The 25,530-nt window shown below is 40.4% G+C and overlaps 2 protein-coding genes across 3 annotated transcripts in view; one reads left to right on the top strand and one right to left on the bottom strand.

Annotated features, from left to right (window-relative positions):
- Positions 1-5,129, top strand: part of Kat2b (lysine acetyltransferase 2B) — a 97,388-nt gene extending 92,259 nt beyond the window's left edge. Inside the window, exon 18 of the mRNA XM_052191942.1 lies at positions 3,108-5,129. Within this exon, the coding sequence (XP_052047902.1) occupies positions 3,108-3,301 (194 nt within the window). The 3' untranslated portion in view covers positions 3,302-5,129. The remainder of the gene's footprint in view (positions 1-3,107) is intronic.
- A 5,132-nt stretch (positions 5,130-10,261) lies between these two features.
- Sgo1 (shugoshin 1) lies at positions 10,262-25,054 on the bottom strand. Of its 2 annotated transcripts, XM_052192791.1 has the most exons (9): positions 24,611-25,053; positions 23,406-23,541; positions 23,151-23,298; positions 22,497-22,693; positions 18,798-18,874; positions 16,840-16,883; positions 14,261-15,076; positions 12,162-12,351; positions 10,262-11,995 (listed from the first exon to the last, which is right to left on the bottom strand). In XM_052192791.1, exons 3-9 carry the CDS (start codon positions 23,290-23,292, stop codon positions 11,890-11,892), a joined length of 1,572 nt encoding a protein of 523 aa, XP_052048751.1. In that variant the 5' UTR covers positions 23,293-23,298; positions 23,406-23,541; positions 24,611-25,053; the 3' UTR covers positions 10,262-11,889. The 2 variants fall into 2 exon arrangements, with proteins under 2 accessions (XP_052048751.1, XP_052048752.1); XM_052192792.1 differs by lacking the exon at positions 23,406-23,541 and having other exon boundaries at positions 24,611-25,054.
- Positions 25,055-25,530: the final 476 nt, after the last annotated feature.

The raw sequence follows: 25,530 nt of genomic DNA, 5'->3' as shown, positions 1-25,530 counted from the left end.
AGAATTACAGAACTTGGGCTTTACCTATGCTGGGATAACAGGATTCAGAATCCTCAAATTAAATCAGCTTATCAGCATGTTATGACAAGTAGCTGAAGCAAAAGCCAGAGGATGTCTGTCCTCTTCTTCCTTGTGACCTGTTCCCAGTGTCAGAGTGGGGAAGGAAGAGTCAGGGACTCACTGCTTCCTGGGCAATGAGTTACTTACATGTCTCTTCATGGCATTTATTCCCATGTAGGCGTTATGTGTGGTTATTGGAGGATTTCAGTGGAGTGTGAAAGTTCTATATCATTTCCCCCTCTCCTGCTCCAGCATATTGTAATGTAAGAAAACCAAAGAGAGATGTGACCTAGTGTAGAATTTTGATTGGAAACATCATCTAGGAAGAGCTATTTTCTGCTTCAAACCTGTGTGTGTGTGTGTGTATGTGTGTGTGTGTGTGTGTGTGTGTGTGTACAAAGGCCACAAGAGAACACCAGATCCCCTGGAGACTGCATTCCTGACAGTTTTGAACCTCTTGCAGTAGGTGTTGGTATTTGAACTGTGGTTGGTGTACAAAAACAGAGTTCTTAACTTCTGAGTCATCTCTCCAGAGTCTCTCAATCTCCTTTTTGTCCTCACTGAGCCCTGTTGTGAGAATAATTAATTCCTTTCTCAGTATCCATTCCCCGTTGCACTGGTAGAGCTATCAGATCTCCTTAGTCAAAATGTAATCACTGCCTGCATATGGACAGGTCTTGCTTGTTTCCACTTGAGAGGGCTATGAGCTTCTCCAGTCAGGTACTACTTGTGTGCACAACTAAGGAGAAAACCGACTCCACTGCTTAAGACTGATGATGCCTGAGAGATGTGCCTAGACAAAATTAATTAAAACTTGCAACTACGCTCTGCAGGAGTGGAGTAGTATTTCCTTGGGATGTGAAATGTCTAATCCCTTCCTGGGATGAGAGAGGACTGTTATACCGTGGCAACATTTACTTTGTCCCTGTTGCCTTTGAAGTTTTTTGAAAGCACCTCTTCTCTTTCCGTCATATTCTAAAACTTCTTCTCCCATATGGATGGAGTCTAACTTGTCTTGGGGACACACACATGGGACCTTGGCTGAGTACTCCTCCCCATGTATGACTTTTCTTAGCATGTTTCTCTACTTACAGGTTGGGAGGTAGAGGAAAAGGAAATAGAATAATGGCTCCGTGTTTCTTTGTATTTAACACTGTGTGTGTGTGTGTGTGTGTTTGTGTGTGTGTGTGTGTATGTGTGTGTATGCACATGCTTGTATATGTATATATATGAGTACTATAGCACATGTGTGGAGGACAACACAACTTGCAGTAGTTGGTCCTCTCCTTCTGTTGTGTGGTTTCCATCAGGACTGACACCCACCTCATCAGCCATACATATTTATTTTACACACACCTTCCCCTTTTTTGGTCAGTTCATAGAATCTAAGATGTCTGGAAGAAGAAAGACGTTATCCTTTTATAAGAGCGAGTGTGGAAGGACGGATGAACCAGTTGTACTTCTTTGGGAAGGTTGAAGCCTTCTGTGAGGCTAGCTTTGTCTCTGCTAGCCACCCTTTGGATTTATAACCAGTCCCATTCCAAGAATGAGTTTGAAAAACTTCGAACTGACTTCTTGGCTTTTCATTTTTTTAAAATGTTTTGTATGTATGTACGTATACATGTATGTATGTGTATGTATTTACACATGTATTTATTTTTCAAGATAGGGTTTCTCTGTGAAGTTTTGGCTGTCCTAGAACTCACTTTGAGTACCAAGCTTGCCTTCAACTCAGAGATCTATCTGCCTCTGCCTCCTGAGTGCTGGGATTAAGAGTCTGCCACCACACCCAGTCCTAATTTTCTTTTTTAAATTTTGTGTGTAAAAATGTTTGCCAGCATGCATGGGAAGTGCCTGCAGAGGTTATAAAAGGGTCCTTGGATCTCCTGGAACTGGACCTAGGGATGTGAGTTATGGTTGTGAGCCACTTGTGGATGCTGGGAACTTAACCTGTGTCCTTGGCAAGCTAGTGCTCTTGTTCCCAGTCACCTATCCAGCTCCCATCCTTGTATCAGATCATCTCTGAGCATGATTCATCCTGTTTTAACTTGATTTGAAACAGAATATCACTGGGTAGGCCTCACACTCAGTTCTTTTGCTTCAGCTTCCTGGATGCTGGCTTACCTCATGATTCATCCTTTTGGCACTTTACTTTTGATTATCCCCTACGGGCTTAGTTTTTTGTTCAGTCACTTCACCCAGAGGCCCAGCTTCCTTCCTGTTCTTTCCTTAATGAGAACTGTTCCACAGAGGTATTGGGAGTCAAAATCAGGTCCCTTGCAGGGACAATAGTTCATTTTAGTGAGGGGAAATAGATTATTTTTGGCTAGAGCAATGGTTCAGCACATAAGAGCACTGGCTGCTCTTCCAGAGGATCTGGGTTTGATTCCAGGCATCCACATTGTCCCTTACAACCCTCTTTAATTCTACTTGTAGGGGATTCTTTGTCCTCTTCTAACCTCAGAGAGCTCCAGGCATGCACATGGCACACAGAAACAAAATATCTATGCAATTGAAATAACAATAAATAAGTAGATTATTTGGTAAAGTTGGTCATTTTGACTTCATTGATGGACCCTCAACCAAAAGCTAGTCGTTTTACTTTTAGTATTATATGTGCAGTATTGTATTTACAAATATGATATTAATTTCTTTCTTTGTATCTCACCAGAACAACTGTAAATTTAGTAAGCTGAGCTGAGCCTGATCATTTTTAGTGATCAAAGATTCTGTGCCATTGTTCTGCCTGCCCCTCTCGGCATCCATGAGCATCCACTGTCTCTTAGCCTCCTGGTGCACAAGAGATGGGAGCAGATGGCGACTGTGCTCCTTTTAATGTCAGTGTCTGTGCAGTATTTTATAGAAATCCTTCTCAGTAGCGTACTTATGGATTGGTTTGGCTTACTCCCAAGGATTTCTCTTTAATACAGCATCAGAGTAATAAAAAATGTAAGCAAATCAAGAGTGGAGATTTCTTCCCAAGTCCCCCTTGTCAGTTGCCAAGAGGGAGGAGTCAACAGTCACTAATGTTGTTGTTTCCTGTGCAGATCTGAAAACCATGAGTGAACGCCTCAGGAACAGGTACTATGTGTCTAAGAAGTTATTCATGGCGGACTTGCAGCGAGTGTTCACCAACTGCAAGGAGTACAACCCTCCCGAGAGCGAGTACTACAAATGTGCCAGCATCCTGGAGAAGTTCTTCTTCAGTAAAATTAAGGAAGCAGGGTTGATTGACAAGTGATTCCTTTCCCTTAGACACACGTCAGCAGTGTGCCTAAAGCAGGTCATTTAGGTTTTTGGTTGCTTTTGTTTTTGTTTTTAATTGTACATCATGTGTTGAAGAGACTTGTAATAATTAGCACTTTTGAAAAACAAGCAAAACCTCCTTTTAGCTTTTCAGAGACGTATTTAAATGGAAATCATAGATTTTTTTTTTATTTTGTGGAATAGATTTTAATCTATTTACTACTATCATGTAATTTTTCTCTGGCATGTCCAGTAGCTGACTATTGCATGGTAGATCAGGGGCTTCCTCAAAACCTGTATATGAGGAAATTGCACACAGTACCAAGATTTGGGGGAATCTAGAGAAAATTTTGACCATGAATATCTCCATTTTTTTTCAAATGGAACAAGAAAGTTTATTTTATTTTGAAGGACTTTAAGGGTCCATGATACACCTGTGTGGAGAATGAACTGTGTGATGTTTGAAGTCTCATTGTAGACTTTTTTAAGTATATATTTTTAAAACACTCATCTAGATGAGGTGCTTTGAGCAGTTCTGAAAAATGCAGCTTCCACAAAAGCAGCTGCTCTGACTCCTAAGGAAGGGGCTGTTTACAAGCTCCTGGGGCTTTGATTATTCTGTCTACCTACTACATACAGACTTGAGAATGCACAACCACTATTTAATAATTCTTGGCAGATATGTGTCTATCTCATATTTGACTTTGTGCAGGGTCCAACTTCTAAAAGATCCGTTCCCAGCCCACAAAGGTGTCAACTTAAAAACATTTGAGGTTGAGTCAATGTTAAGACATGTGACCTAAACATGAACCCAGAGGCGCCTTGCTCCAATATGTAAGGATTCTTTGTATTTTCTGGTACATTTAACCCCATCAGCAGTGTGTATGTGAACATTTCCCATTTGCACTTCCAGATTTATATTTGTCTGAGGTGAACTGAATTCTCACCAAAGTTTAGGCCAGTATTTTAACACCTGCATTGTTTTATTGGTCCAGGGTTATATCCCACTAATATTCACTGTACAATCTTATTAACCATTTTGTCTTGGGACTCCAGGTTAGTGCTTGGATTTGTTTCCTAATTACACTACATAGAAAAGTGGGACACCTGCCAGCCCAACTCTGGGAAAAACCAACTAATATACAACCATATTAAATGAAGGCCACCTTAATGGTCTCGACACTAATTTTTATGATGCAAATTTATAAACTGATTTTTTTGTAAAGGCTGAGGTTTTAAAAATGTATTTAATGTATGTTTTCTATCAGCATAAATTATATTGGGTCACTAATAGTCATTTAAAAAAGCTTGCAGAGGTAGTGTGCTTGATGGAAAATATCCTGGCATTGCTACTGAGTGCTGCTTCTGACATGGAAGGCATGTTATATGTTCATAGTGTTCACTGAAGATCACACTGAAGATGCTCAACATTTGAAAGTGTAAGGAACACTTTGAGTGGTGTCTAGACTTTTAATGAAGAATGATAATACAGGTTGCATTAAGTATCACAGACTGGTTTAAAACAGCTTTGTATTGATTTTGCTGAAGTGTCTGTCCAGTTTGTTATCCTGTGAAAGTTTGTTATTTCCTGGGTAGACATTCTTAAAGAGTATTGTCTTTAAAATCAGATGGTCTCTTCTATATTGAAAGCATTTTTATGTTTTCTAATTTAAAATTAATATTTTCTTATAGATATTGTGCAATAAAGCAGAAGTAGAATGTGGTTTTTGCAAATGCTTTAACGGCCGACAAAAACTTTACATTTGTAAAATTAATATATTGTACTGGTACAAAATAGTTTTAAATTATATTTTGAAAAGCTTTGCCTGGTGTTGTTTTATTTCTCTAACAGTCTGAAGTTAAAAAGAATGAGTCACCTGGTATGAACATCGATTGCTCTTAATCCTTAACTCTTAAGCTCTTGTGAACATGTCCAGAATAGCCACAGTTGTAGGAAATTTTATAAAGAAAACAAAGTAAAGCAAGCCCTTTTTGTGAGGCTAGAGAGTCGGTTAAGTGCACTTCCAGAGAGCATAAGGTTGGTCCCCAGCACCCACATCTGATGGCTTATTTATTACTGCCTGTCATTTCAGATTCTCTATCCTCCACAGGCACCCATACACATGTGCAAATATCCATACACACACACACACACACACACATATACATATAATTAAAAATAAGATAAATCCAATCTGATGGAATGCCAGAAAGAAGATACTTCCTCTGTGTCACTCACTAAACCACTGCCACTGAAAAAATTTCATTCACATAAATGATGTCAGAAGTTTTTTTTGTTTTTTTTTGTTTTTTGTTTTTTTTTGTTTTTTGTTTTTTGTTTATCATTACAGATGGTTGTGAGCCACCATGTGGTTGCTGGGAATTGAACTCAGGACCTTCAGAAGAGCAGTCAGTGCCCTTAACCGCTGAGCCATCTCTGCCCCGTATGTCAGAAGTTTAAAAAAAAAAAAAAACAACTTATTTTTCCACTTTATATCTGTCAGAGGAATGGGGAGAGGGCAACATACATGTGATTTTAAAAACATCTGCCATCTTCACAACACTCCCTCAAGCTATTACATCCGACCTGGGTGCAAAGAACCAGTTAGTAGGTGTGATCTTCGATGATTTCCTGAGCCAGAAGCAGGGCTTTGCCCTTTAAGCCTTTTGTGGTATCAGAAACAATGGTGTGAAAGGCGGGCCTCTGGGACCACAGGGGGAAGAGGCGTATGCACCCTAGCATGCTCAAAACTCTCAACTCTTCATGTTCAAGACTCTCCCAAGTAAGGAATGGATGAGGGTGCAGGGTGGGGGACACAGATGATGTCCTCTAACACATGAGCCGACTTCTCCACTAGAGTAAAAAACAAACAAAAAGATTCTATTTTTTGTAAACTTATTCAATGTTCATGCTTGTGTGTGTGTGTGTGTGTGTGTGTGTGAAGGCCACAGCATGATGCTGGGTGACTTCCTCACTCTTTACCTCATCTTTTGAGGGAGGGTCTCTCCCTGAACATAGGCTCAGCTGGTTAGCCAATGAACTCCAGACACCCAGCTGTCCCTGTTTTCAGCATGGGATGAGGTGGGGAATTGCAACTCAGCTCCTTGGCATTTTCATGGCAAGTACTTTATCATATGAATCATCTCAATTATTTACTTTCTATGTGTGTATCAGTTCTGGGTTGTGAACTCTGGCTGTCAGACTTGGCAGCAAGTTGCCTTACTGGCTGAACAATCTTAGGTGCCCTACTTCACTTTTTCATTACACAGACATTAAATATTGACTGAGGTGCTGTGGACAGGTTAACAGTCTGTAATGTTCAGAAGCGGAGGCGCTTCATAGCAGCACTCCCTTTGACTTAAGAGATTCTAAGACTGGTTGCAGCCCTTGGCCTTTCCGTGTTGCTTTGAGCTCTACATGTCACCAGAGTCTCCTGTAGACAAAAATGTCCAAGAGAAAAAGAATCTGTTGACTCAGGAAGACTGAAATCAATCTAAGTTTTTATTTGAGGCATGGGAGTTGGTTGGTCATTTTTTTTTTTTTTTAAATCTCTTGGAACAATTGTTGAGGATTAATTCACTTGTCCTAAAATTCATTTTCCTGCTTCACCCTCTAAAGTGTTGGGATTATAGATGTGTACTACCCCAGTGACTTCAAGAAGAAAGCATTGTATGCTTCTGCATTTGTGTGTAGAGCATGGATGGGGCGTATGGTGGCAGGAGTAATCGGAATCATTGCTTCTCTTTGAGTCTTAGGGCTTCTGGTAGTACTTAGTATGTTTATGTTGGATAAAGAGGTAAAGATGAATTTAAAGTGTGATAGTTTTATATCTTTTTAATGAGATTTTATGTGTGTTTGGCTTGCATTTGAACCATGTGCATGTAGTGCCCATGTTGACAAGGACGGCATCAAATCTCCTGGCACTGGAACTATAGGTGTCTAGAAGCCTCCATCTTGGTGCTGGGAGTTGAACCTAGATGCTCTGGAAGAACAGCCAGTGAGCTCTCTCCAGCCCAGACTTGATGCTTAGTCTAACTTGCCACTTAACTACAATCATCTGAGGGCTTCAACTAAGGACTCCTCTAGACCCAGTTGGTCCGTTAGGGATAGTCTTGATTGGGAAGACCCAGGCATCACAGTACTAGTTTGTTTATTGGCTGAGCCGTAAGTGGTGTGGGAACAGAGAAGGCAGAGTACTGGCTAACAGGAGGCAGGCAGCATGGGTTCACTCAATTTTCTTTGCTCTTAACTATGGGTATGAGTTACTAGCCACTTGGGTTTCTCTCTTGACTTCCTCTTGGGGAAGGACTGCAACCTGGGATGGTAAGCTCAATGAACCCCTGCTCTCTCAGGAAGCTTTTGTCTGGTTGTGTTATCACAGCACAATTAGGGCTGAGGGCCAGTGAAAGTTTCCAGGTTATCTCTGTAGGAAGGAGCCAGCAACACAAACAAAAAGATGCTTAGTGGAGGTGACAACTACATGCCTCAAAGGAAGTTGATGTAATGTAATCATGGAAGTCCACCATCTTTTATCAAATTAGCAGTTGCATGCTTCTAAAAGTTACATGGATTTGTTGAATCATGACATTCCCTCATAGGTGTGGATGCTACAGGTCCTTGCCGGGAGTACTCAGCCCCTCCTCCCAGCCATTTGTACCTTGGTGGGAAGTATCTCTGCAAGGTGCTAGCTTATAGACTGGAAAAGCTAGTGAAGCCATGATCCATGCTGAGTGCAGACCTTCTCAGTGCACCTGCTTTAGTGACATACCCCTTATGCATGCTCAGTAAGTCTTAGAAACTCATGGTTCCTCAGGGTAAACTATGTTAAGACATGCATTCACTCCTTTTGGCCAGATCTTACAGACTGAATCAGGTCAACCCTCATTGCAGCTCTCTGGGAAAAATGTTAAGAAGCAGTCTGCATTGTGATTTGACAACTGTTATTTCATCTGTCCCCTGTCACACATCCCCCTTGGTGGCTATCTCACATTCTTACTCTTGATGTTCCTCTTGAGGCCTTAAATGGAAGCTGCTCTTGCAATGGTTCTCAAGCTGAGTGTTGTGACCTCCAAAAACCATTGGAAAACACAGATGTTAATGTTATGATTTGTAACAGCAGCAAAATTACAATTATGAAGTAGCTACAAAAACTACATGAGGAAAACTGTAATGAAGTCATGTACAGTGTCACAAATTCTGTAATGAAGCGTTGCAGCATAAGGAAGGTGAGAACCACTATTCTAGAGGATCAAACTCAAGGCAATGAGCTTGGCGGCAGTCACCTTAACCTCCTATAACATCTCACTGACTTAATGCTTTGATAACTTTTGAGACCGAGTATCAATACTCTAAAGGAGATAGATGGATATTCCCTCATGATCCTTTTTGGTCCATAGATGAGCCTGATCTGTTCTTTCATTTCATGAAACCATGAAATTTATATTCTTTGGATCTGGACCATCCATGGGAGGCAATATTTATCCTTCTTTGAGAGCGCTGCATTATATGGTGTATGCTGGTCTAAAACTTAGATCCTTCTGCTCTTGCTTTTGCCTACTGGAATTAAGACCTGAACAGAACCACCAAGCCTGACTTCTTGTGAAATTTTGCTTGTTTGTTTTTAGTATTTATTTTGCGTGTGCCCGAGGACAAGTTTGTAGAGTTGGTTCTCTGATTCAACTCAATGTCTTCTCACCAGTCTTGGTAGCAAGTGCTGTTCCCGAGCTGCTCGCTGGCCTGAGGCCTACTGCTCGCTGTCTCCCACTCCTCTCTAGGGCTCAGTTTATTTATAAATCACACACATTCATCTCCACGTTAGTTTTACCTTTTTGGTACAGTAGTCAGAGTCTCACACATGCTCTACTGCTCTACATCTCTGGCAGATACCCCTTGTTGATCAGTTATTGAAGAGGACTGATGCTGAGACCATTGAGTGCTGTCATGTGGCTGTAGCACATCTAATGACTCCTCCTTTGAGCTAGAAGCTTCTTTTCTACAAGTGTAAAGCTGGAATACAATTTAATTCTCTTCATTTGTTTGTTACATGCATCTCCTTGTAGAACTGTTCCTCTTAATACCTTATATGTTGTAACAAACTAGAATAGTTAAATGCCAACTTTTAAGAAAGGAACAGAACACCGGGGAATTGAGCTGTCAAATGCTGGAGGATCTGGCTGGACATCATGAAACACCCTGCTGAGGAGCCTGGCCTTTATAGCAGGTCCTGGAAAACTACAGAATAATAACTGTAGCTGTAACTTTTAAAATAACAAGTGACAACTGACTATGTCTCAGAAGAGGTCATTATGTCTGGTTTATTTATATGATATTATACAATCACAGAAATAACTATACCAACCACGGACATCTCAAACTCTTAAGTCAATTATAAACATATAATACAATACATATTTTACAAAAATACAATACATATTTTATAAAAATGTTGACACAAACCCCTTAATAGCCCACGAGTAAACACTACAGCAAGAATATGGAAAAGTGAAGAAGACCTTCACCAGCTTTAAGATAAGTGACTGGCATAGAGTGAGTGTCACAGTGACACTAGACACACTGCCCTATGAAGTAGCCATTTAATTGTCTATAGCAGGAAGTGGATTTTTGTGTTTTATTTTTTGAGCTCAGTAGTACAGGTAGTCTAAAGAGGCTCCTCCTGACTCAGCCTCTACAGTGCTGAAATTACAGGTATGCACCATATCTGGCTTTGGAAAGTTTTTTGGCAAAGGGCAAGAAAATAAATATATGAGGTTCTGCAGGTCAAGTAGAAAAATTTAATCCAAATAACTTCTACTTTTTCTTAACTACAGAAAAACTAAATTTAGCTTGTCCAAAACAGATACAGTCTTTATGTAGGCTGAAATATGGTAATCACAGCTACATGCAGCCAACTGAGACTGAAACTGGACTTTTAATTGCATTTATTTTTTAGCTAGAATGGTTACTTTTTTTTTTTTGAGTGAAACGCTTTTATTAAAAAAAAAAAAAGCAACTTCTTAAAAGTATTTGGAACAATCAAGTGATCTGTTTCCAAAGTAAAGAAAAAATTAAAAGTATTGAAGAGTTACATGTAGAATTCAGATGGGATTCAGATATGGGATGAATGATTAGTATGGCCTCAAAGAAATGTTCCTAACTCCATATGCTACCCCTGTTGCTTATTCTCAAGGAAGAGTACATAATAAAAATAAGGATAAACATTTAAAGAATCAATGAATGAATATCATGATGCACAGCTATTCTTCCTGGGATGCATTAATCTGGTACAGTAATCACTACTGCACTCCACGTACTAGATGTAGCCACATTTTCTACCTAAATGAAATCCAACTCTACCATTTACAATTCCCTACAGTTTTAGTTATACTTCTAATATTAATTATGCAACTGATTTCATTTCCAGATATAACAAGAAACTCTTCCACAGAACTCAGAATTAAGATATCTTTCGACCCTCACTTGTAATATGGATCAAGATGAATGTTGGCCAGTGCATAAAATAGTTACTTTTATGGTACCATGACATTAGAAAATGTTAAACGGAGTGCCTGAGGACTGCTGTGACTACTCCTACCACACACTGGGTTGTGGGTTCTATCCTCAGCGCTGTAAACCGTGGTGAAAAATGTAAGGCTGTGATGGGCGAGAGGGATGCACGTGAGTGACAGAGAGGACTCTCAGTTTGATGGTAAAGGTAGGAAGTCATGAACACCAGAAGGCCCTGCTGATAACTTAGAAATCTCCTGTTTCAGTGGCATTTATCCTCTGACCACATGAGGCAAATGTTCTGCTGATTTAATACAAATTGAAATGTCTTGATGGAGGCTGCAGTTGGGAAAACTTGACAGGACAAATCTAATAGGAAGAGGAGGAGGATGTTGATAGGGAAGACAGAAGAGGTTCCAGACAAGATGGGAGTGGTAAAGGCTAGAAAGGAAGCTCATCAGGAGTGTCTGACCATTAAGAGCAGAAGAAAACTCAATGGCAGTCATCACAGGCTTCATCTCAAACAATAGGCAATCACAATGGTTACATTTTAAAGACTTACGTGTGTAAAGAGTCAATTTTCTGAACTGGATACTTATATTTTGTTCCTAGATCAAAACTAGAAGCCCCTTTTATTCACATCTTTACACTGTAGACTAACCACACGAAGGGCTAGCCCTGAGGTCCATGCCATGTTGAGAAATAGCATTGTACTCACAGTTCCAGAGCTCAATTCATTAATTCTCTTAATCACGATTCAATACACATTTTACAGGAAGGGTCATTATGACAGAAGGATCCTTACCCACTTAATAGTATGTCTTACTGTGGTGGTAAGGATTTATGAAAGATCTATATCCTATGTAAGTTTTCTATGCTGCAAGTTATCTACTCTGTGATTCTCCTGCTTAAGGAAAAAAGGATGCTGGGGAAGTTTTAGAGTTGGTAGTAATCCATATAAAGTGTTTGCCCGAGGGGCCTCCCGACCCAGAGCCTGCCAAGGGATGCTTCTGCCCATATCACTCTATTAGGTAAAAAAAAAAAAAAGGATCACCTTCAACAGCATCTAATCAAAGGAGCTATTGTGTCTGCTTTGTTCTTTTAGGACATCTACCCTTTTTCTGCTTGAAAATAGGAGAATTCAAGAAACACACGTCCGTGAAAGGGTCCCCTCTTCTTAGTTTCCTGTAAGGAAAAAGAGAGAGAAAGGGAGGGAGGAAGAGAGATCAAGATCTTAGGCATGATTACAAATATACAAGTTTTACTGCTCAAATATGACCCAATCATGACTAAAGCACTGACTTCAGTCCTACAGGAGTCATTACAGATGAGTCCACACAATAATACTTACGAAATGAGTTTTGGCTCTTTATAGTTTGTGATGGTGCTACACCTGCGTTTGGGCAGACACACTGCTGGGCTGTCTTCATGACATTTTGAAGTCAAAGAAAGCTTCCTGATTTTCACTATAGGACGCCGCAGAGTATTGGTGACATCCTTTAGGCTACAATGAGGTGACTCTTGAGTCTCAGATGGGGCACCTATGATATAGTATTTATTGAATATGGACCAGTGGATAAAAGCCAAAGAAATAAAACTGTGGTCAATTACATACTGTAAACACAAAAAATACCTAGCACTTCGTGATCAGTGATTAAAAATCTTTCTATTGCCTCTTTTCCCTTTTAATCCAGATAATGTAGAAACTATGACAGACATAAAGAACCTCTAGCTACCATAGAATGTTTTACTAAAACTAAACATTCTTCCCCAATAGATGCTTAGATGTTATGAGCTGGTTTAAAGTGGCTAAGTTGCACTTTAGTCACTTCAGTACTTAGAATCATCAAGGCAACAGTCTCATTCAACACCAAAGCTTGTAACACTGTTGGAGGCCCACTGACCACAGAGGTCCTTCAATTCATTCCATTAAACACTTAAGAACTCTCAATCAGTCCATGAAGAAAGACCAGGATAAATAAAATGTGTTCCTATTGGTGCTAATGTTAACAAAATTCAGATGTCTCTCCCACCATAAACATCAAGTTCCTTCCATCTCTGAGATCTAGGTGTCTCTCCTACAACAAACATACAGGTTCCTCTGTCCCTGATATCCAGTTACCTCTTAAATCATAAACATCAAGGTCCCCTATCTCAGAGCTACAGCTATATTGGGAGGCAGGTACCCTATGCATAGTAAGAACACTAAGAAAATCTCTAATGGAACAAAAAAGAAAACCCTGAAAAACTAAATGATAACTGTGAGGTAACATTAAGCTAAGCAGCCATAGACTACAGAGTATCCAGGTTACAGTCTGTTCTATCATCCCCATAAAAACAGAATTCTAGTATTAATTACATAGAATACCTCCAAACAACAGGATTAACTAGCTGCTTCACAAACGAAGTATTTATAAGCACAGGCAAAGTTGTAACAAATTCTAATTCAAGAGATAGGATAGAACCTGTGTTTATGGTTGTTTTCAGGTAATCCTGGAAGTCTGGGGTCAAACTACTTCAGTGTTTTGTTCTTTTCAAAATTTATTTTCAAAAGAACACAAAAGGTAACAGTAATTCAATGAAAGCTGATGTTACTCAACTTCAAGTTTGCCAATTCGGTTCAGTTTATTCTATCATCATAGTATTTTTATTTAAAGCAGAACAAACAGATTTATTAAGAGAAAAAGAAAACAGCTACTGAAAGTGGAAGGAATACCCATGATATATTGTTTAAAAACAATCTTGCAAGCTACACTGTCCAGCTGTTCAACTAGGAAAACTGATTCATTGTTCAGATCTTAATATCCCAGTTAAGCAAACTCAGCAGGTTGACTGAGCTGTTACAATGTGACAACACTTCGGAGATGATAATAGAACTTGCCAGCATGGAGCTACTGCCACAGGAATCAAGATTCCAGAGTCTTTGTGAGTAGGTACAGGCTAATGACTAACGCTGAACCACTTTGATAATAGAAAAGGAAGCTTCTTAGTCAAAGTTTTCAGCAGTCAGATAAGACAAGATGCTCTCATAAGCTGACCATCAACTAGAAAAATAAGTTATGGTTCCTGTTAAATTATATATATATATATATGTCTATTAAAATGAGGTTTTTCATTTTCCAGGTGATCATGAGTGTAAAAGATTTTTAATTCAAACCAACCACAACAACCCTGTCTTCTCCTCACACTACTCAGTAGTCTCCTTTACTAATAGGAATCAGTCTGTGGGAAGAAATACTCCTGTAAGATTCACATTTGTAGCCGTGTTTCCATTTTCTGCCTCCTACTATTTAATCAGGCTGCAACTTCCCCTACAGAGAGACAGATGGGAAGTCTCTAACCTCCTCCAGAGTAACAGATGGTAGGTACAGTATCCAAGATTACATCCTCATCAGGGGCAACCATTTAGCAGAAACATTCAAAACAGAGCAAAAAAAGCACATTGCTTACCAGTCGGAGCGGTAGATGGCAGCACCTCCTCCATCTCTTTTTCATCTGGGTACTTAAGACCTCTTTTAGACCGAGGCCTGGTAACTGGTCTGTCCAACCCTGTGTGGTCTTGCAAGCGCTTGCCAGGAGGCAGGTAGAGGTCATCAGACTCATCCTCAGAAGAACTGCCTTCATGGGAAGAACTGCCTTCACGGGAACTCACTTCTGAGCTGCTGCTGTTGGATTCTCTATTGGAGCCATTGCTCGTTTTTTGTTGGAAAGGGGTGTGGTGAACACTCTCTTTTAGATTAAAATCATACGCATCACTGGAACCGATACATCCATTCACCGCAGGGGGCTGCTCATCTCTGCCTTTCTTGCCCTTACTCCTCAGTGAGGACTTTGATTTGCATCTCTGGTTGGCTCTTCTTTGCTCTGCTCTTCTTCTTTGTGCACGCTTATGCTTGCTTTCTATTTGTTCAAGTTTAGACGATAAAATTACTTCTTGTGTTTTTGTAGTCTTTGCTGGGTTAATCGGGCTACAGCATAAGTTAATTTGGTCTTTGTTCCAGAGACAAACATTTTGTTCTACATTTTCAAGTCTATGCAGGATTATGGTTAGGTCTCTACATCTACTTTTATCTTCCAAGGACTGTCCCACTCTTGGACTGGCTTTACAATCTTCCAAAGCAGTGGAGTGACTTATAGTACTAAAATCTTTCTGTAAGTGGCGACGGAGAGATACAGTTCTAGGTAAGACTTCATTAGTAGACTCAACTTTACCTGAATCAAAATCGCAACCCAGTGTCTCTGGAGTAGTAGTAGTAGCACTTGGTTCTGAACATTTACAAAACAAATGAGAAAAACAGTGTTATGCTTCAAAAATCTGCATTCCAAGAATATTAGAATTCAAAGTTACGGCAGTTATTCAATAGTTTCTCTGTACTTACTATAAGTAAATAAAAACTTAGACAGCTCAACATCACCATCTATTTTCTCCTCATTGAACAATAGACAGCTTACATCAGCACCTAAAAATACTGTTGGAATGAAAAGCCCAGATGTGTGTAGCTCATACTTGGAAGACAGATGCAGATCAAGTGAGGTCCAATTTGTGCTCACATTCTAGGACTGCCTGGGCCACAGAATGAGATACTGTCTTAAAACAAGAATTGAAGTCTGGTGCCAGCCTTTAATACCAACATTTTAGAAGGCAGGGGATCACTTTTGAGTTCATTGCCAGGTCTACATAGTGAGACCATCTCAAAAGAACAAAACAATACCCCCAATGTAAGCATTATATATACATTTTAAGAGGGGTTTTATGTGCTTCTGGCTCAAAGGTTTAAAGAAAAAGTCTATTTAATCTGTGAATATAGAGAACGTCAAACGTAGGAAAATATTTTGAAGCTATATTAGTTTTTTCAAAGTGACTAAGATTTAGACAATTGCTAATTAGGCCTTTCAGATAAATATAATCTGTATTTACAGGAACAGCAGGGTTTTCATCTGACTTAGCTTACTTAAATTTCATCCATGTTGTGAAGCTTAGTACAAAATTGTATCCTCTCCATTTCTTCGGTGAGATGTTTTATTTCCCTGAGGCTACAGAAAGTAGATTATATTCCTAGACTGCAATAGTGTTAACTAAGTCAATTTATGTAAAATGCTACAGCAGACAGCAGTTGGTTACAGCTACAGATACAACAATTTCTTATAGACTCGGTACAATGAATAGACATGATGGCGTTGTTTTTCATGACAGGGTCTCAACTGTGTACTCAGAAGACCTAAAACTCTTCTTTTGCACTGTGCTAGCTAGCTTTATGTCAACTTGGCACAAACTAGTCATCTGAGAGAAGGAAGTTACAATTAAAAAATTCCCCCAGAAGACCCAATGTAGGTAAGAGTGTGGGGTGTTTTCTTAATTAGTGATTGATGTGGAAGGACCCAGTCCACTGTGTGTGGTGCCATCTTGGGGCTGGTGGTCCTGGGTTCTTTCAGAAAGCAGGATGAGCAAGCTATGAGGAATACACCAGTAAGCAACACTCCTCCAGTTTTTCCTACCTCTAGGTTCCTGCCATGTTTGAGTTCCTGACTTGATGAGCTGTTACATGGAACTGTGAGTGGAAAACAGCAACCGAAGAACCCTTACCAAATTGCTTTTGGCCATGGCGTTTGTTTCATCATGAGAATAGTAACTAAGACACCCTCTTGAGTGCTGGGATTATAGATTATAGGCATAGGCCACTCCTCATTCCTTACATGCATTATTTTCATATCATTCTATGTAAGATAAAGTTACTTTTTATTTATTTATTTTTTTTGGTTTTTCGAGACAGGGTTTCTCTGTGTAGCCCTGGCTGTCCTGGAACTCACTCTGTAGACCAGGCTGGCCTTGAACTCAGAGATCCGCCTGCCTCTGCCTCCCAAGTGCTGGGATTAAAGGAGTGCGCCACCACCACCTGGTGATATAAAGTTACTTTGAACAAAATAACACATAAGTAGACTTAAAAGATAAAAAGAAGAAAGAAAATGAAAAACTTCTTTAGGCTATTTGTCCACAATGATCAATATTTTAGATTTTCTACCTGACATACCTGTGGCTTGGTAGGGACAGTCAGGTTCTTCAAGAGCAGTTTCCCTTAAGGAATAACAATGAAAAACAGAAATCTTAGCAATTATGTCAAAAGAAATTGAGCATTTTCCAAGATTATAAGCTTGCTATATCATTTCAAAATTCTAGTCCAAATCCCCACACCTTCTTTTCTATCCCAGAAAATCCAAACACACTGATGTTGCTTACATGAGGCCTGATATTTTTTCGACTAGTATCAACTCTCACTGGAAGATACAAATCAAAGTAGACAGTTCCTTCTGAAAATGTGACATAATCCAATCTCACATCACAGTAGGAATGGTCATCCAGCTCTTCAGGACCTGGCTTCACTAGTAGGGCTATCATGTGGTATATGCTTTAATGGTGTCAACTATAGATTCTTCTCCTTTATTTTCTTTAAAACTTCTACTCTTTTTTTGCTTCATGAACCAAGTTTTCTTCCACTTAAAACCTGTAACTGATAACTTATAACTTAATTCTTTGTAAAAAAATTTACATTTTATATTATAAAAATTAAAATATAGGCTTGGTAATAAAGTACAGGGATCTTCTAATTATCTTGAAATGTAATAAAAATCTGATTACCTTGTATCATCTACATTCATTTGTCAGATCTTAAAATCCAACAGTTTAAGTTTAAAAAGGAGGAAAGCTTAATAGTGACCTATGGGGCTAGAAATGGTATTTATGGCTGCTTCTGTAAGAAAGGTACAGACTTTAACAGGGCGGAAACCACGGCCTATGGCACTCACTCTTGGGACTATCTGGGGAGATACGGAAGCGCAGCCTGGGAAGGAGCGGCTCCTGGCACAGTGGTACAGGCCATCGGGCCACACACCCTCCCAGCATGCACAGCCCATGGGCAGCCCCAGCTCAGTGGCAGCACCACCAAGGCTGAGGCCCACGCAGAGTGAAGCCATATTCTGTAGCTTTCCTAGTTTTTTTGTTTGTTTTTGTTTCAAGTCAAGGTTTAGCCTGTAGCCCAGGCTATCTTTGAATGTCCTCCTGTATCAGTCTTAAACACTGGGATTACAAACTCAGTGTGATGTTCTGTATTTTATCGAAAGTTTTGGATCTATAGCTATACTTGTTAGTCAAACTCACTAAGTGGTCTAATTAAGAGCTGGATATCTCATGCTGGCAAAGAGAAAAATAAGTTTTCTCTGATCAAGTTTCACTAGGTTACAAGTTTATATTAACTCACTGCAGGGCAGGCATGGGGGGGGGGAGGGAGCACAGAACTGGCTCAGTAGATTTTTGTTTTGTTTTAGCTTTTTTTTTTTTAAAGTCTTATTGGTCTTTTGCCTGTTTGTTCTGATTTTCATTTTTGTGTTTCTTGTTTTTGTTTTTTCTCTTGAGTGAATGAATATAATGTTGGTTGGGCAGAGAGGATCTAAGAGTTGGGGGAGGGGTAAATGATCAAAATACATTGCATGAAAAAATGTTTGATAAAAAGAGATGGGTATTTTCACATATATACATACATATTCTATGTTCATAGTTCATGAAAGAACATTAAATATACATAATCAAAGAGATCAGCATATGAATATGGAAAAACAGAACTAATCAATGACAGGTGTTAGGGTGTGGTATTTCACTTTATTTTTTTCCTGCTAAACTGGATAGTTTTTAGGACTGGAAAAAATATCCTTTTTAATAATGACTCCTTCCTAAAATGAAAATATGACATACAGAAAATCCTGACTGAAAGAAAACAGTTAAAAGCCTTGGAAAGTTTCTAACTCTTAGTCATTAAAGCAACTAAACAAAAGAAAGAGACAGCTCTAATTTTCTATATAAAATAGTATTTTAGTATCAAATTCTCTTAAGTATACTCCCAGTAGAAAAAGTCTCAGACTATAGACACAAATAATGTCAATTTCCTTTAACAAATGGATCAGTAAAAATAGAAACAATAATGAATTTGGCACTAACTGTAAGGTCTTCATAGACAATTCCCTGGCCGTATTGTCAATGCTGGAGACCACTTCTGAGGGACGTCCTTTCCAGTTCTGTTAATATATTAAAACAAAAACAAACAAAAAATCCACCATTGTAAGTATGTACGGCTATGAAGTATGCATATGCATTATAAATGTACTGCTGAATGAACAAGTACATCTGATGACAGTCTACAGCACTGCCATAGTTTCAGGAACTGGATTCCAACAGCAGAAACACCACACTCTGCCTCTTCCAGGTTATATTCCAGGGTACACCACACTCTGCCTCTTAAAGCTTATATTCTAATGTATAAAAAGAAAATTTAAAAATGATTCAGCAAGGGAGACCACAGGTAAAACCATTTGGCATGCAAGCCTCATGATGAGTTGGGTCTGTGGAAGCCAGCATGGAGGGAGACAATCCACTCCCAGAAGTTTCTTCTGACCTTCAGAGGCACACTGTGGCACATGCGCCTCTCCTCCCAACATGTCTGATTTTTACATTGTGAAAAGTGCTATAAAGGCAACAGGAGCGAATCGAGAGCAACTGAAGTTGAGAGCTCTATCACACGGGGATGCTGACCTAAAATATAAGAATTTACCAGCTGTTGAAGAGCAGGAGAAAGAGAGAGCAGTGAAAACAGCAAATACAAAAGTTGTGAAACAGGAAAATTCCTGTAAGAATATAGGCCAATGTGGCTAAAACACAGGAAGTGAGAACAGCGGGAGGTGTTATCAGCCAGCTAGCAAACAGGCCTGGGAGCTATGACTGTGATAGAAAGGTTAGTCTACCTGTGATGGAAACTCATTTAACCATTAAGTTGGGCAGTAAAATGATTAGCTTTGAAAAGATCAGTCTGGCCCACATGAAGCAGGGCTCAAAAGGGACGCAGAGCAGAACTCATCAGAGCAAATGAAGATAGGAGACTAGGTCGGGCTGGAGCTGGGGTTCTAGTGGTAAAGCCTGGGGGGAAGGCTCCATTAATAAAGTATGCAGAACCCAAGGGGTCTGTGGCACATTCATAGTTAAGTGAGCTGTCAAGGGGTTTCTGTCAAGGGTTCTATCATTCTCAACATCTAGTAGATGAGAACACGTGGAATAAAGGATTCCAACCATGTGGAAGGATTGACTGTGGATGTGGTGATGGTCAGAGTGAGTGAGCAGGCCACTTCACTGAGATGAGGAGCAGTGAAGGAAGAAGAACTGGGTATGGCTGGCTGGGCCTCAGACTGACTCTGGGCTGGCCCAGGCTATCTAGAGAGACTATGCTTCAACAACAACCAACCGACCAAGGAGAAAGGAAGAAGTGCAAGCACACTTGAGAACTGGAAACTTTGTATAAAGTCTGCTTGAGATACTTTCTAAAATCAAGTAGGAGCTCTGAGTGTATCCATCTGCATCTGTGGTTAGGCTTGATATATGAACTTGATAGTCTTCAGAAGTCAATTATATAATCATGGTAGGATTTAACATGTGTTCGGGGCAACAAACATTTACAAATGAAGAAGCTGACAACACAGGAGACTAACATTGCATAGCACCAATGTAGGAAGAAAACAGAAAACGCAGGGCAAATCTGAGGGCAAGAAAATTAATGGATCAATATTTTTACGTAGAGAGACTGCACATCACTACAAGGTTAAACAAGGGCAAGCCAAACTCAGCAGCTTGCAAGTTTGGGTGATCTTGACAAAGAGCAACAGAGTATAGTAAGGACAGAAGCTATGCACACAGACTAAATAATACAGACCTGGCTGTCCTAAAACTAAACTCCCTATGTAGACCAGGCTGGCCCTGGCACTTACAGAGATCTGAACGCCTGCTTCTCCAATGCAGGGATTAAAGGTGTGAACACCATGCTCGGTCCCCATGTTTTCTTTTCCCATTTTTCTTTTTAAAAGTTCTGTTATAAGGGAGAAACAAAGAAAAAAAACGGATGGAAACCTGACCAAGAGCGGTTTCATCTTGAAGGCAAGAGTTCCTATAGACAGTACACCTCTTAAATATAATATAAATATATGACATATAAAATATAAAGATTTACTATAAAACACAGGAACTACTAGTACAGACAAAAAAAGAAAAACATTTTCAAAACTTCCCTTCTTTGTCTATACATTTTAAAACATTATTTACTTATTTGGTGGGAAGGCATGCGGACACGTGTGGATATCAGAAGACTTTTTGGAGGGGGGGCGGTCGTCAGTTCTATCTTTCCACCATGTTGAGTCCCCATGACTGGACTCAGTTCGTCAGGCTTGCATCAACAGGTAGCAAACACCTTTACCCAAATCTTCACTCTTTTTTCCACATTTACTTTTGCAGCATAGGGGATGAATGAACTCAGGACCTTATGCATTCTAGACAAGCATTCCACCTCTGAGCTACAGACCCAGCCCAAGAAAACCTCATCCTAAAAACGTCATCGCAACCTGCTCATGCTGGCACTTGATCCCTAGCACTTAGATGGCCGAGGCAGGTGGACTTTCTGTAAGTTTGGGCTTAGTCTGGCCTACAGTGAGTGTGAGACCAGCCTGGTCTCCAGTGAGTGTGAGACCAGCCTGGTCTACATATTGAGACCCTGTCAGAAACAAACAAAAGACAACATTAAGCTCTCTACTACTGAAAAATCAACCCTGAACACTGAAGCACAAGTACAGGATGGTTCAGAACAAGTGATCACATACATGTATGACAGGAAACAAAAGCAAAGCACCTTATTTTAAATGCTAAGCATTTATCAGCAACTAACTAGTAACAATACACTTTACTGAAATCAATAGATGGCACTGAAGGCGCTAGAATAATAGAATTCTTTCCCTACTGTTGTGAGGCTTAGGCCATTAAGTAGTCACTGAATACTAGTCCTTCCAATTTCAGTAAAAACTCTGGGAAGTAGAAGCTGGAGGTATGGCCTTGCAGTTGAGAGTGTGAACAGCTCTTTGGGAGAACCCAAGTCTGGTCTCCAGCCGTGGCCCCCAAATCATGTAACTCCAGTTCAGAGAGGATCAGATGTCTCTGGCCTCCATGTGCACATACATTCACATGCAGATACGCACGCACAGACACACACACACACACACACACACACACACACACACACACACTATTAAAAAGGAATTGTTTCAAAACTGGAAAAGCACCAGGGAGATTCAGACACCATTAGGTTTACCCTGCAGTAACTGACTGAATAAGGAGGAAAAAAGATTCAGTGTTGAAGGACAACAATCTTTAAAAAGTAATCAAAATCTTAGAGAAAAGTCATGTAGTCATACATAGGCTTTAAAAATCTCTTCTAGAGATGAGGTCTCACTGTGAGGCTCAGGTTGGCCTATAACTTGGGTCTTTCCGAGTTAGCATGCTGAGTTCTAGAATCACAAAAATCGCAGGTATACATGACACTCAGGAAGAAATAGCACCTTCTAGAAAAACAATTGTCTTCTATACTGTCAATATACACATTATATGTGAGGGTACATGTATGTATGTTACTTATTTCTATATAACGCCTAATGTTATCCTCTGAACTCCACACACAACACACACACACAGTAAATCAATATAATGAAATATTTTTTTAAAAAGTGACTCTCCAAAGAACACTTGGAATATTTTCCATTATCTTAGTAGTTTTATAAAGCTGCACTGCATATAGCAAAACTATACAGAAGAGTTTTGTACTGAATATACCTGAGCAGCTTCTTCACTTTGTCGGGAAGTTAGCATCTTTTTCAATGAATACAGCTGACGTGTAAGGTAGTAGCATTCTCTTCTTAGTTGTACGATGATATCCTGTGCTTCTCTCACTTTGCATTTTTCATTTTCCAAAGCCAAAACTAACAACCTGTTGTTATCTTGGTAATATTTCAGCAGTGTAGAAGTGTTAGCTATAAGATAAAAATTTCAGTTATTAAGCCTCAACCTAGAGGGTGAAGCAGACGCTAAAGACATCTCTCAGAGGCTAGGGGTGCTTGCTCAGAAATCAATGAGGCCCACAGTAAGCCCCCGAAAGAGCCAGGTGTCCTGTACACTGGTAGCGACTGTGGCAGGAGGGAGGGAAGGGAAGGTGTTCAAAGCTTGTGGAGACAGGAGGATCTCTGGGGCTTGACTGGCTGCCAGGCTACCTCCACATTCAGTGAGAGACCCTTTGCAGGGAGGGGAACAGGGCAGAGATTAAAAGCAGGGCTCCAGAACTGCTGCTGCAGCAACAACCCACCATGCTCCACACACAAAGAACACACACACAAAGAACATACACACAAAGAACACACACACACACACCACACACAAAAGCCGCACTTACAAAGTAAGAATGCTGTAAGAAGTCAACACAAAGTCTCTTACTGGGTACTTGGCTTGGTGCGACAATAAAGGACTTGCGATTGCGAGTCTCCGCCAGGTTTTTATTCCTTTTTTCCTTCATTCGCTGCTTAATGTCTTCAAGAGTATCTTGAAAGGACCTTTTCTGACACCTTTCCTTAGCCATCTTTGTCTTTGAATTAAAAAAACAAACAGTAAACAGTTCTCAGATATTTTCACAAGTAAGAAAACACAGGTTGTTCAAAAAGAAGGTATTACAAAAGTAAATTGTAAACTTACTTCAAACAAAGCAATAATTTTGATTTTTCAGCTTAGAGATTATTAATAGTCAGCTGTTGTAGAATAATCCACGCTACTAAAAAGGCTAAGGCAGGTGGATCATAGATTTAAGCTTGGGCTACATAGTGAAACTCATCTAAAACAAAACAAAACAAGAAAAGATGTTGGAATCAAGCCATCATAAGAAAAAAAAAGTCCTATAAAATGTCATTCATGTTAATCTTATCTTCTACTATTTCATAGGAAAGTATTAAATAATCCCAGAAAGTACACTTTATAGTAAATACTCATTGGAGGTATGTAACATTCTAGCCTCTATGGGAACTTATTATTTTTTGCTGGTATCCAGTCTGGTTTTGAACTTAAGAGCTCCGATGTCCCTCCTACCTCTGCCTTCTGAGTAGCTGGGACCACAAATGTATGGGCCATAAACATGCTTATTTTTCTTACAATGTTTATAGCTAACCTTTAGTGTTTAGGATTACAGTATTAGTTCAGAAGCAATTTATATGTATATCTGGGTTTCTGTTTGGCAGCTTTTCTCTAGTAATTTGGGGGCTGAGAAAACATGTATTCATGTTAGAAACAGAGTAATGTGCTTCAAGCAAAACAGACTTCCAGGTCGCAAGATTGTAAACTGTTGCCAACCACAATGTGTGCATATAATTTTCACAAGAACTATCTCGATTCATCTCTTCTTGGTTATTTTCTTGAATCTCTTTTTGATTATTTTCACCAGGACTTATTTTCCTCCACGCATAATGAAGCCTTAAATAGGTACTGTATATCTTAACTAATCCTTTATTTCTATCAATGTATGTACGATAGATTGGAGAGGGGAGTTCAACAGAATAAATGCAACTACTTTTTAAAAGAACAGGTGGGTCGCCGTCAAATTTTAAAAGTTTGCACTGGAGACATCAGAGTGACATACAGAACGAATAACTGATGGAGTTAAAGTAGATTACAGTTTCTGTGTGTCTGTGAGCACAGTGGGATAGAAACCCGGCCTGGAGCGCGCTAGGCAATTTGTAAGCGAGCTACATCCCCACCCCCTGCCCTTATTTCATTCTTTAAAAGCAAAGCCCTATCTAAAAAGTTTGGCTCCTATGATTGAGCGAAAGCCCCGTCGATTTCGGGGTGCGCGCTTTCGCGAGCGGAACGCAGCGTCCTGCTGGAGTCCCGCCGCCCGTCCCGCTCCGTACCTTGGCCACTCGTGTCCGCAGCCTCCAGCTCCGCCGCGCAACCCGCAACTACCGCCGCCACATTCGAAATCTTGCATTGTGATTATTCATTGGCTGGCCGGACACCGTCACGTGACACCCGGCCCGCCCTCCGCCGTAGACGCAGCGCCTGGTCCCCGGTGGCGTCACGTGGTGTGTCTGCGCACGCGCAGCGGTGTGGGGGTGGGGTAGAGAGGGGTGGAGTCACGCTGGAATTCAGGCCTTGGCTCGGCGTCCGCTCTCCTGAGTCGCGGGGCAGCTTTGAGATTGGGTCTTATCTGGGTGCGTTCCTAACTCCATGTTAGGCCTGGTGTGTTGACGAAGGCCTGAGAGCTCTCAGAAGGCCGAGACAGGAGAATAACGATTGCGACTCAAGCCTGACTTGGAGCAGGAAAGATCAAAACAGATCCTGGCGGGGCTTGTCAGTGCGCTCCAAGGTCGCGCAGCTCTTGTGCTCAAGGGCGCGCTCGTGTGGCAAAGGTCCATCCTGCACGCTTACGTCTGCGCCCGCTCAGCGAAAGGACCGATGGGAGAGACTGGGCTGTCCAGGTTCAACCCGCAGGCTAGATCAGCCAGTGGGCCTGGCCCATCCTGCCCCGCGCGTTTCCTGAAGATGATTTACAACCGGCTGCAGTCTACCTCCGGAAGTCATTCTAGTGCAGCAGCAATGACTGAATCAGAGGGTCAAGTTGTACAGGAGAGGTTAAGGAATGCTGCTCAGGACTGGGATCCGTTTTTTAAAGTACTGTCTAGGGAACAATCTAAACTTTATATTGGGAAAAGTTCAGCATGCTTACACGACAGTCAATGTACTTACTGTGTAGTTCTTAGGGCACACAAAGAAAATGGGGAGGGGCGGGTGGGAGCAGGAAACCCCACAACAAATTTGAAGCCTCTACAGT

Source organism: Apodemus sylvaticus, chromosome 9 (genome assembly GCF_947179515.1).
Source record: "Apodemus sylvaticus chromosome 9, mApoSyl1.1, whole genome shotgun sequence".
In the NCBI taxonomy this organism is placed as follows: Eukaryota; Metazoa; Chordata; class Mammalia; order Rodentia; family Muridae; genus Apodemus; species Apodemus sylvaticus.
This window is presented reverse-complemented; position numbering and strand designations above follow the sequence as displayed.

Excerpts from the sequence above, each read along its gene's own strand:
- Sgo1 (XM_052192792.1), bottom strand. The coding sequence starts at position 23,292 with ATGGCTAAGGAAAGGTGTCAGAAAAGGTCCTTTCAAGATACTCTTGAA. Across the intron at positions 18,875-22,496 it reads AAAGTGAAGAAGCTGCTCAG|AACTGGAAAGGACGTCCCTC; the intron begins GTATATTCAGTA and ends ATATATTAACAG. Across the intron at positions 12,352-14,260 it reads GCCATCTACCGCTCCGACTG|GTGCCCCATCTGAGACTCAA; the intron begins GTAAGCAATGTG and ends ACTATATCATAG.